This window comes from Micropterus dolomieu, linkage group LG03, assembly GCF_021292245.1.
Source record: "Micropterus dolomieu isolate WLL.071019.BEF.003 ecotype Adirondacks linkage group LG03, ASM2129224v1, whole genome shotgun sequence".
NCBI classification, from domain to species: Eukaryota; Metazoa; Chordata; class Actinopteri; order Centrarchiformes; family Centrarchidae; genus Micropterus; species Micropterus dolomieu.
Genome location: NC_060152.1, coordinates 22,120,872 through 22,133,913, shown reverse-complemented (window position 1 = coordinate 22,133,913; position 13,042 = coordinate 22,120,872). Strand labels below are relative to the sequence as shown.

The 13,042-nt window shown below is 40.1% G+C and overlaps 1 protein-coding gene across 1 annotated transcript; it reads left to right on the top strand.

Annotated features, from left to right (window-relative positions):
- Window positions 1-2,918: 2,918 nt before the first annotated feature.
- LOC123969050 (CUB and sushi domain-containing protein 1-like) lies at window positions 2,919-6,313 on the top strand. The gene is made up of 6 exons (XM_046046160.1): window positions 2,919-3,031; window positions 3,145-3,258; window positions 4,971-5,066; window positions 5,194-5,397; window positions 5,763-5,887; window positions 6,000-6,313. Exons 2-6 carry the CDS (start codon window positions 3,180-3,182, stop codon window positions 6,177-6,179), a joined length of 684 nt encoding a protein of 227 aa, XP_045902116.1. The 5' UTR covers window positions 2,919-3,031; window positions 3,145-3,179; the 3' UTR covers window positions 6,180-6,313.
- The last annotated feature ends 6,729 nt before the right edge of the window (window positions 6,314-13,042 follow it).

The window sequence follows — 13,042 nt, the reverse complement described above, 5'->3', positions numbered from 1 at the left end:
CCGCATACACTAGATTGCTTTTCTTGTGTTTGGGTGTGCGGTCTTTGGGGTGTACCAGTATCTGTCTTAGTGTGTTCTTGGGTTTAAAAAACACAGGGATGTTGTGTTTGTTGAAAATCCTCCTGAGTTTCTCTGATACTCCAGACACGTATGGAATCACAATGTTGTTGTGTTTGACCTTCTTTTCTTCATCCCCTGTAGTTTTGTTCTTCTTGGATCTTGTGGCTGTCTTCACAAAGGTCCATTTAGGGTATCCACAGGCTGTAAGTGCCCCCTTCAGGTGGTTCTGTTCCTTCTCTCTGGCTTGGGCGCTTGTTGGTATGTTTTCCGCTCTGTGGTGCAGTGTTCTCATGACCCCTAGCTTGTGCTCCAGTGGGTGGTGGGAATCGAAGAGTAGGTACTGGTCTGTGTGTGTGGGTTTTCTGTAAACACCAATTTGCAGGCTCCTGTCCTCTTCAATGTGTACCGCGCAGTCGTGGAAGGCCAAACTGTTGTTTGAACATCTTCTCAAGTGAACTTGATGTTACTGTCCACAGAGTTGATGTGTTCTGTGAAGGCTTGCACATCCTGGCTTTTAATTTTGACCCAGGCGTCGTCCATATATCTGTACCAGTGGCTTGGTGCTGTTCCTCTGAAGGAGTTGAGGGCTTTGTTCTCCATTTCTGTTGTTTGTTGTTATGTTTGCCACAATCGGGGATACCGGTGAGCCCATGGCACAGCCATGCTTCTGTCTGTAGAATCCTCCGTTGTACTGGAAATAGGTGGTGTTTAGACAGAGGTCGAGTAATTTACAGATCTGGTCAGGGCTGAGGCTGGTTCTGTTGTCCAGGGTGTTGTCTTGTGTTAGCCGTTTCCTTAAGGTTTCTACTGCTTCTATGGTGTGGATGCAGGTGAACAAAGAAGTCACGTCATAGGATACCATGGTTTCATCTGGGTCGAGTTTTAGTCCTCGAGCTTTGTTTACAAAGTTTTGGATGTGGTGAGGCGTGTTTCCCACCAAAGGAGCTAAGATGGTAGAAATGCTATTGGCCTCAGGTTTGGCCTCAGGTGAAGATGCCAACGATGGTCGTTCAGTCTTGGCCACGGGTAGTCCTAACGACCGTAATGACTGTCAATACAACAACCAGGAACACTAACGAACCAGCAGTATCGACGATCCTGGCAAACGACCCCACTGAGGTTAAATAGCTGAGTTTCCCTACCAGTTAGTCAGAACTGAAACGTCTTCCAGTATCTTCAACCAAGTCCAGTTGCCCTTGACTTTAACCCTCGTTGGATTATGTGAATGTAAACACTCTCAAGTATAAGATGAATGTCGGCAGTTAAACGTCGTAGTCATTTTTTCATTTTTAAATTCAATATGCTGTGTACACATATGGAGTAACAAAATGTGTCACTGTCAGAATTCACTGTATATAGCTGCTACATATATCCTTTCTCTATGTCTATTCATACTATTCAGAGTGTGGGGAGTTCCCAGCATACACTAGGTTAGGGTCAGTGTACTCCCTGTACAGGTTGCCAGTCTGTCATGCATATAGACAGATTTACACTCACATTCATTTCAATAGACAATTTATTATGATGTATAAGTTATTAATTTTTCAGTTCACCTAATCTTTACTATTCATTGGTTGGCACTAAGGTGACAGTATTTACTACTGAGCCACTCAACAAAAGAATTCCTTTCCAAGCGTACCTAAGCAAGTCTAGGTTTTGCATAACGCAAGCTCAATCTAACAATCATGTCTCCCTGCGAGCCACATTTACAGTATGTACGTGAAAGCACATTGCAATATTCTCCTGTGCCTTTCACTCAATTTGTGCTTATAGTCTGTGTAAAATTACCATGTGGTTTGCAAAGGCAATAGGTTATTACTCAGTAAGTGACTGGGGTGGTCTTTTAGAGATGCATTTTGTGAGGAGCACTCAAAAGGTGCAGATCGGAGATGGATTTGTCTTAGATCAGTAAGGTCACAAGATAACAGGATTCAAAAACATTTACTAAACCTGCAGCTGAGAAACATTTCAGCATGTATCACTCAGGAAATTACAGTGGTGATCTTACTTTATTGAAGGCTTTGTAAAAGCTTCAAAGGAAACAAAAAATGCCTGCGGAGCATGAGCAGCGGTATTGGTATACAAAAAAAACTGTTTATTAAGTATCTGAAAATTCAATCAACACTTATTAATGACAAAAAAAAATATTTGTTCCAACAATTAGGGATTGTTATGTGTCTGTAGTGCTCACCTTCATGACATCAGATCTGCAAGGTCTCTGGGCTGCAAGGATGAGACAGTAAAATGCTACATGGCAAAGGACTTGAGACCTCAGTCATGGCTCTTTTCACAAGACAAACCCATGTATAACTTGTGTATCAATGGATTATTAAAATTAAATCAATTTAATCATTAATTCAATTCATTGATTTTAGTTTGGTATCGGCAGATGCTCTGTTGTCATTTCCGTATCGAACCAGCTCTGGAATGAGACCGCTGACGGTTCCTTAGAATCAGTAAATGCAGCCACATGCACAAACTTATGCAATCACCAAAGTGCATTAGTAACTCAGTGAGCATCAGACTTAAATTTGAACGTTTTTGGTTATTAAATGTTCAGATATTGTGTTAATTTTCTCGTTTTTATCAAAATCTTTTTAATTTTTTTAATTTTGTATATAAATCTTTTTTTTTAATTAAACCTTACAGGTTTGGTCTGTTTGACAGGTAACATGCAACAAAATGACTTTTAAGCAAGTTGCAAAAGGCTTTGTGAATCTGGTCCCCTCTCACTTTGGAAAATACACACTGTACAAAACCTAGTACCTAAAACATGGCTTAAATGTGCAGAAAGGTGTAAAATATGTGAATATTATTTAAGCACTTTTAAATGAAAAAATTTGTATTTCTGTAGCTCCATGTGGAGGACAGTATGGTGGATCTGAAGGAGTTGTCTTGTCTCCAAACTATCCTCTAAACTACACTACAAGACAGACTTGCTCCTACTACATCACTGTGTCCACACAGTTTGGTAAGTACATAAATTAACACACCACATGTCGTAAACGAAACACACAAAAGCTAATTTGTAACCTAATTAATTTCTGACAATTTTTTTTTTTCTTGCCTGTTCATCTTCTTCAGTGGTGTTTGGTCAGTTTGCTGTTTTCCAGACAGCGATGAATGACTCAGTGGAGCTGTTTGATGGAGCCAATGAGAATGCTCGGTTGCTCAGCTCCCTTGCTGGGTCACATTCAGGTGAGTCTCCTATTGGCTGACAGCTAAAGGAATGCCTTTGGATGTTGTTTGCTTGTTTTTTTCCATCATTGAGAGTTGACTTATTGGGACTCATGACATTATATTTTTGAAAAGCTGCCATTTAGTTCTAATGTTTAAATTTTTTTTCTGTGTTTTCCCTTTTTTGTGCTTGTGTGCACATCTTTGAAAGAGGAAAATAATGAAATAGTCTGTAAGAAAGCAGCTCTTGGGGGCTGTAGAACACAGCAGCAGTGGTCGTTATCACAATTTATTTGACAGTGATGTATTTGGTGAAAATCCATTTTGGGTTATCTTCACAAGAAGAAATCAGCAGTGGAAAGCATCTCACTGGGGCCATACAATATAAAGTAACAGTGATACTTCTTAGCACAATCCTCCATGGGTTTCCTTATCCTCCAACTTTTAGTCATCCCAGCTCTGCAACATTTTGAGTCACTACACAGGAACACAGTCAGCATGGATGGAAATTGAAAGCTCAGGCAAAATCGATGTAGATGTAGTATGAAGAAATATTGATTAACATAGTTGTTGGCAAAATGTGCTCTCATTGCCTCAGAGTTTCGTGTTCTTCTGTTGTGCGTAATGGCCACGGGGCATGCTGCAAGGGAACCCCACTGGAATTGACATTTAGTTTCTTTCTATAAAAATCAGGGCTTTTAAAATATTTTCTCTGTAATGTTTATTCAGTTGCATGCTTGCACTGTCACGACTGGCCAAAATTAAGCAGTTTAATAAAGCATAAGACCGGAACTGCCAATAAAAATATCTTTCCAATATTAACATACTGTAGAATTTGATGGTAAAACATTAGTTTTACATTAGATTTACATTTTTGCTTTTGCTATGCTTTTTGTACCTTCATTCATTGAGTGGATCAGTGAGCTTATTTCTACATAACATTAACAAGGAGGATGTGACAGTTTTTGTTTAGCTAAATGTAGCTGCACATTATGCAATTCAACTACTATTCATCTTAGTTCAAAGAAAAGAGGCCAGTTTATATAATATAGAATGGGTGGTTTATTCCTTAATGTTAATTTTGGTTTGAAATTCCCCTTTTGGCTAAAACTGGCAGCAAAGAATGAAACAAACACACAAGGCTTTACAAAATAATATTAGGCGCATCATTACCCTATGACACATGCACGAATACACACACACACACACACACAGGCAAACAGCTTTGTAGCACATTGTTCCAGCTAACTGACTGATTATCCTGACACACAAACATATTAACACACATACATGCATACTGAACTTACACATACACACACATCCCGGCTCAGTTAATGATGGTTCTAAATGTCAGCCACACCGGACCATGTTTTCCTCATTTATCACTGTTATTTCATTTGCTCGTGTATGTGTGTGCATATATATCTGCCTGGGAGTCGGTGTGTATGTGTGTGTTTGTTCTTACGTTCTTATTATTGTGAGGATCACATTTTGCCACAAGGCAAAAAGGAAGGAGAATTCCTGCTAAGTGGTTATGGGTGCTGTAGAAACAAACAGGCTGTGTATGTTTGTGTGTGTTCATGTGTGTTCATATGGAGCTGTATTTTTGAAAAACAAAAAGTGCTGTGTTTTCAGGAGAGAACATTAAGTTTTTTTGTTTGCATTAACATTAACATTAATTTTGAATTAATTTTAATCATTTTTCTGTGTGTGTGTGAAATTTTTTGTCCCAGGAGAGACACTGCCATTGGCAACTTCCAATCAAATCATGCTGCGGTTCAATGCTAAGAGTGGCCAGTCAGCTAGAGGTTTCCACTTTGTCTACCAAGGTAACTCTGTCTTTTTATCTATCTTTTGCCCTCTTTTATCAGAGCCATTCTACTTACTAATAACTATATTTAATTTTTTTTCTCTCTTCCTTCTTCTCAAATGATTTAATTACCGTCATCATTGAAGCTGTGCCTCGCACTAGTGACAGTCAGTGCAGTTCAGTGCCAGAGCCTCGGTACGGCAGGCGGATCGGTTCAGAGTTCTCAGCTGGTTCTGTGGTTCGGTTTGAGTGCAGTCCAGGATATCTACTGAAAGGATCCAGTGCTATGCGGTGCCAGGCTGTGCCAGGTGCCCTTGCCCAGTGGAATGCAACAACACCAACCTGTATAGGTTTGTCAAAGCTAACCAGCTAACATATGCAGCTCCAAAACAAAGAAATTTGTTTTTCCTGTGAATCATCCAGTACTGTATGAGTTGGGATTTTGACATTAATTCTAACAAACTAAATGTATGCCTGAGTGAAATCTCTCTCTGCTTAGAGCAAGCCTTTTGCAAGCAGCTTCAACTGTCACCTCAGTTTATACCATAAATAATGTTAGTTATCATATTTTCTCTCTCCGGCTCCCTGTAGTGTTAATTTGAACACCATATTGTCCCTGGGAATGCAGAGCCATATTCCAACAACCTGTCCTATTTGTTAGCTATTTAGTTAATAAACTTTGCCAAGATATCCATATTTTATGTCTTTATTCTAGTTCCCTGCAGTGGCAATTTGACTGAACGTCGCGGTACAATACTGTCTCCTGGCTATCCTGAACCCTACCCAAACAGTCTCAACTGTCTGTGGAGGATCCATGTCAGTGAAGGGGCTGGGATACAGGTACAGATATGTTTACATATACACTAAATATAATGTATAAACACTCATTATGGGAGATGCACATAAACTTGGAGGCTATTATGTTTATTTATTTTTATTTTTTGCTATTTAGATCCAAGTGATGACGTTTGCTACTGAGCACAACTGGGACTCTTTGGAGATCTACGATGGAGGAGACATGACAGCTCCTAAATTAGGGTCATTTTCTGGTATGACAGTATGCTCTCTCACACACACAAACGCAAACTCATGCACAGACTCACATGCACACAAGCACTCCAGAAATCTATGATGGATGAGATATGACAGCTCATAAACTATAGACCCACACACATAGCACATATGCACACTCGAACATGAACACACACACACAAGATCTATGATGAATTAGATATGACAGGTCTTAAACTATAGATACACACGCATATAGCACACCCTGGCGATCTATGATGGATGAGTCGTAATACCAAAAAAATATGATATACATCTTAAATAAATAATAAACACTTGAATTCTTCTGATTTCCTGGAAGTCAGTGAGAGGAATAGAAGAAAGAAGGAAGTTAGGGAGGGGATGTGTTTACCATGAGCTTTGAGTGAAGGATGGTAAAAAAAGAGGGAGAGAAAGAAGACGGGGAGGGATAAAGAATGATCTAACCTTTTACTATTTCCCAGCGGAGTTTCCCCTGTGACCTGCCCCAAGCACATACCTGTCACACACCTATCACACATTAAACATGCTGCCCACAGGACAACACACACACACACACACACACACACACACACACAAATGACTATGCCCAACGGCACATTGGGGAGCTGCCCACTATAACCACAGTGATCTGATGTTGGCCACTGAGCAGCTTCACACTAAAATGCTAGCTGTCCACAGAGGGTGAGGTGTCGTTCACCTTCTGTGCACATAATTTCCCAGCTGGTCGTGGGATTTAAACCATACTTGAAAAAGTGTCACCATGTATTTTTCACTTGATTTCTTTTTTTCTTGTATGCCCAGCATTGGGCTACATAAACTTTAATGGTATTTTTTTAATATAAATTAATGTAGGTGAAAAAGAAATATACTTAAGTAGCACTTTTTTTGGTTGCACTTATCACATTTTAATTGTACTATACTAAGTGTATATTAAATGTTTATTTTGGAACAACTTAAATTATGATAAGTGTCCTTTTAGAAATACTTAAACTCAACTTTAAGATAATTGCAATATATTTGAATATACTTAGTTGTGTTAAGATGGAACCACTTTAACTACCTTTATTGTAATTTAAATATACTTCTTTAAATTTAACTTAAAATGCCCTTTTGTCCTGTACTTGAAGAACAGTTTAAATATATTTTAAACTTCACATAAATGTCTTCCCTGAACATTTTTAGTAGCATATCAGCTTTTAGTAATTTATTTCTTGTATACTCCAAGAGCCACTATTAATATATTGGGAAGCTGCTTTATGAAACTATTCAGTATGAGAATAATTCATTATTAATGCGTTAAAAATACCTTGCATAATAAAAATCAGTAAAAAAATAAATTCCTGTACATTAAAAGGTACAGCAGCATGTATCACATCTTGACTAAAACACCTTCAAGTAAAATAAAATCAGTAAAATGATGACATATGACCAGTATTACTGAAAAACTCACTATACACATCCCATTATTAATGTTACCCATGGGGGTCCCTCATACAGTTCGGACACTGGGCAAGCCATCCCACTTCTGACACCATATGCGGCAAAAGGCGAGAGCAGTCACCCTACCCAGATTCAAACACATGTCTACATGGTACCAAACATGCAACTTTGACAGCAACGCCAAAGAGCCAGGCTCATTGGTATGGCAGCCCAAGCGCTTACTCAACTGTTGTGAAGGTACTTCGTCACAAGCATACAGTACAAATGGTGGAACCAAACTGAAACAGAAAAAATGTCACAATCCTTATCCTTCAAGTGGAGGGTTGGTTATCTTTGTGTAGGACTCGTTGCATTTTCTGCAACTGCAGACACTATGGGATTTGGAAACTGCTTTATCACACAGCATCTGTAGAAGGGAAAGAAAATATTTTGTCTATATCAAAGCAATATTACCTCTAATTAACTAACTACGATTGTCTGATTTTTTTATTTTGTTTAAAGTTGCTGAAACACAATATGACATCATGTCTAACTGTTCTGATAATGCTAACTGTTTAGGCTCAGGTGAAATGGTTTCCATAAGGTACCCCTCCCAGTTAATGCTCAGTTCTTCCATTTCAACATGATCCAAAACATTACATAAACACTACTGTATATTCAGCCAAGGAGCTGTATATGATAAAATGTTATTAATCCGCAACAACAAATAACACAAACATTCAGACTTGCTTAACAACTGTGCTGTCTACATGTCATTTCACATTAACACAGCAGTCAATTTGTGAAGTACAAAAGCAGCCACTTAATGTATAACAATATTTTAATATAATTATTTTTTCAAAAGAATATTTGTGAGAATATTGCCACAGTCTTTCTTTGTTCTGGTTAAAAGCCTGGCAGCTGAGTTCTGGGCAGTCTGGAGTCGATCAGTAGATTTTTGGGTTAAACAAGTGAAAAGGCTGATGCAATAATCCAGGCGTGATGAGATGAAGGCGTGTAAAATGGTCTCAGTGTCCTTAACAGTTAATATAGATGGAATTCTTGCTATATTTCTAAGTTGATAAAAACATGATTGAACAAGCTTTGTGGTGTGCTGCTTGAAATTTAAATTACTATCAAACCAGAAACCAAGGTTCTTTGCCACAGGCTTAATGTGATTTACTAGGGAACCAGCAGATGGCAGTATTTGTTTTGCCATCTACTGGGACCCGATGACCAGGATTTCTGTTTTGTTTTTGAGTTCAGCTGGAGGAAATTATTTGACATCCATTTTTTAACTTCACAAAGGCAGTCAGTAAGTAAACTCAGCATTCCAGGGTCTGTGGATCTGATGGGCAAGTACATTTGTGTGTCATCAGCATAAATATGAAAAGAAATGCCATGTTTATGGATAATATGTCCAAGGGGAAGCAGATACAAGGAAAACAAAATGGGTCCTAAGACCGACCCCTGAGGCACACCATATTTAACTGGACAGAACGAAGAGACATAGTTGTTTACAGACACGCAAAACTTCGTATTTGACGGGTAGGATGAAAACCATTCTAGGGCCATACCAGAGATCCCCACCCAGTGCCTCAGTCATGATGTTGTGATCAATGGTGTCAAAAGCAGCACTAAGGTCCAGGAGTACCAGGACTGAGCACATACCTTCATCAGCAGACATTAAAAGGTCATTGGTGACCTTAAGCAGGGCAGTCTCAGTGCTGTGGTACTTCCTGAAACCAGACTGAAACTTTTCAAATAATTTGTTATTTTCCAGTACAGTGAGCAGCTGTTTGGACACAATTCTTTCTAGAATCTTTGCAATAAAAGGCAGTTTTGAAATTGGTCTAACATTTTGTGGGAGGCAGGGATCTAAACCAGGTTTCTTTAAAAGTGGGTTCACGCAAGCCGTTTTAAAATAATGAGGGACACAACCAGTAGATAGGGAGCTGTTAAAAACAGAGATCAAATGGGGCCCAACAGAATCCATTACTTTCAGTACAAACTTTGTAGGTATTACATCAAGTGGGCTGGAGGACACTCTCATTTGTGATACTGTTTTTAAAAGCTCAGACAAGTCGATGGGATAAAACTGGTTAAAACTCTCTTGTTGCTGGTGAGGGACCTCTGAGTAAGAGGCCGTGGGGGTAATAGAGGCTCTGATTGACACCACCTTATTGGTAAAATAAGATAAAAACAATTCACAGTCATCATTACTTCCAGCTGAGGCACAAGGAGGGGTTGGGTCTACCAGCTGATCCACAGTCTTAAACAGAAACCTGGGATTGTGTTTATGTGTAGTAATGAGTTCAGAAAAATAGTGTGTTCTTGCATCCTTAACCATGTTATTGTAGTTAATTAATAAATCCTTCCGACTGAGGTAATGGACTTGGAGACTGGATTTTTTCCTCTGCTTTCCTGCATTCCCTTTTTAGGCTGCGAATGCTGTCATTTATCCATGGTTGCTTACTAGCTTTAGAAGTAGGCCTAACCTTTAGAGGAGCAGTAATATTTAGTGACGACAAGCAGATATGATTGAAGTGATCGACCAGATTGTTGGTGTTGGAATCAGACAGGTGTTGGCTTTGGCTCTGAAAGAATGCGCAAAATTTGAAACACTTTGTTCATTAAAGATGCGAGAACACACGGAGCTTGGTGAGGCGGCATGAGTAACAGGAGAATCGCAGCTAAAAACAGAACATCTGTGGTCAGATATGGTCATGTCCACTAATTCCACCGAGGAAATGCTGACACCCAGGGTAAAAACCAAGTCCACGGTTATGTGTTTTCCCTTTGACATGTTGTTTGAAGTTAAAAGAAGTGGCCATATTTAAAAAGTCAGTTGCATTAACATTGGTGGGGTCAATATTAAAATCGCCACAAAGAACAATTCTGTCATAATTTAAAACCAGAGTAGATAAAAATTCAGGAAGTTCTGATAAAAATCCTCCAGGGGGGACGATAAATTATAACAAATATGATAGGTTGCAGCCCTCCAACTTCATCACAGCGTACTTGATGACATTTAAAGTTTTTTCCCAATTTAGCCCACCACCACGACCACTGACCCTCGGTTGACTAAAACAATCATATTGAGGCGGACACAGTTCAGCTAGCTGGCTATAGTCATTCATTTGCAACCATGATTCAGTTAAAAACATAAAATCTAGATTTGCAGACAAGATAAAATCATTTAAGATAAAAGTCTTACTTGACAGAGATCTCACATTGAAGAGAGGCATTTTAAATGAGTTTGTTCTAGGTGCTGGAGTTGGTGCAGTTGTCCTAACCCTTATAAGATTACTATTATTTCTGTGTGGGATGTGCACATTTCGGAAAGGGGATGAGGAGATGCCGGTTGTGGGGTTCCAGAGCAGGACTGAGCAGAATATGCTTCAACACTGCGTGCGGACTGAGGATGGAGTGCGTGAGCTGCCGAGTGTTGTGTTAGAGTAGCAGTAACAGACCTGAGAGAAGGGCTACCCGACGGTGCAGGGTAGAGACGGCCTCCGGGGCGTCTGGGCACAGCCTCCTTCAGGATCCTTCAGACCGGCGGCCCAGCCGATGACCGTTTCCCGCCAGTGCAGGAGATGTAGCCGGTGGAGGAGATGCAACAGTGTCGGCAGGCACTATCCGCCGAAAGCGATCCGTATCAGGGAGACTCGAAGCCGCTGGATGGACCGGAGTGTCGTCAGACATTGCTGCATAGCGGTTGGAGAGGCCGATGTGTGGAGGAGAGGCAGCCCCATCCGAGCCTCTCTTGCAGCCACGGACCACTACTTCAGCCCAGGTTGACTGATGCTTCGGAGTCGAGCAGGCGGAAAGCCTTGGAAGGAGGGGTCGCATAGCACGGTGTCCTGGATGTTAGCGGTTGCTCTAAGAGAAACAATCTGTTTGGCTTGTACTGAAGCCACATCCATAAAGCCAGTCAGCAGGGAATCTTTCTCTTTGAGTTCCTCTGAAAGTTGTCGGATGTCTTCCATAAGGTCAGCAATCTTTTTGTTCGCTTTCTTAAGGAGTGTGCAGTCCTCATGGGGCAGAGTTATCTCGGCTAGCATAACGTTAGTCGCCGGAGCTTTGTTGTGATCAGTAGTGTTGATAGCGTTTTTACTGTCATCTAGCTTAAAATCCATGTCGGATGACTAAAATCCTTAACCCACGTAAAACCTAAATTAAAAACTTAAATAAAAAGGATATAAAAAAAGTAAAGAAAAAGTGTGGATTAAAATTGGATAAGAGTCAAGTTTAAGACGGAGCTTGACAGGTAGCTACAGACGCCAACGCATGCACAGAGTACAGATTACGTCAGCGATTATGTAATAGTAGCGATTATGTAATGGTAGCGGGCTAACCAACCAAACACTTTCCTCCTTTGCATCTGATTAGCTGGCTTGCTCCTTTGCACCTATTGCGCTTTCATGATGTTTAACTGTGTTAGCAAAGTTGTCAACTCAATAAAATCAGACAGAGGTTTAACAGACAGATTTAGCCGCTAGCTATAAATCTTGAGTTGATAAGCAAACTTAAGCTAAGCAAACTTAATGAAAGAATGAGCAAGGCAAAAATATGTTTTATTTAATAACACACTCAGACATTGGTGTCGTTACTGTAAGTGCTCTTGCGTCGGTTCTAGCTTTGTTGACTAACTTGCCACTCAAGTTTTAAGCAACGGTATGTAACTTTTCTACCGTGAAATAACATGTGGTAGGGAGGGCAGTGCTGGTGTCAAGCAGGCAACATAACCGGGCTCAGCAGCCTCTATGGACATAACATTAGCTAATGGCAGAGGCGAAGAGACCAAAGAGGACCTTGACTAAAGAAGACAGACTCTGAGCTGGCATTCTTTCTGTTGGACTGGTAAGTAACATTGCTATGTCTTGTGTCAACCCGTTCTCATCTCAGGCGTCATATATACACACTTTGACAAAACCGTGGCTATTTTACGCAAAATGTCGATTTGGCATGTGTATTGTAGTGAACAACGGTGTGGATTTGTGCATTTTATATTGAATAAACTTGGAGCTACTCTAAATTCCTTTCTCCTCCCCAAAGAAGAAGGGGAGGGGTCAAAGTTGCTCTCTCTAAGTGCTAGCCCCACCATAAAACTGGCACCTTTTTGATTCCGAAGCTGATAACGCGGGTCCTGACTGTTAAACTGACAAAGGGACACAAACCAGCCATTGGCATTTCCCTGAACAGCGTATCAAAACTTTGCTCTTTGTTTATTATCCCATCAAAGGGATACTCCTTGTCTCACCTAGGTGTGACAGAACCCAGGACAGCCAAACTTTGGATGACAAAGGACTGCAGTCTCCAAAGACTCAAAGCATTTAATTAAGTTTAATTAAATCTTTAGTTACTTGATTACGTTTGATTACAGGCCCTTTTGTTTCGCTTGAAGTTACACACGTGAAGTGCCGAGACATCGATCTGCCCTTCAGTTTGTTTTTATTTTCTTTATTTCTTTTGTTTGTTAAAGTTATCAGTCCGTTAAGTTACACTGGACTAATTCAGGAA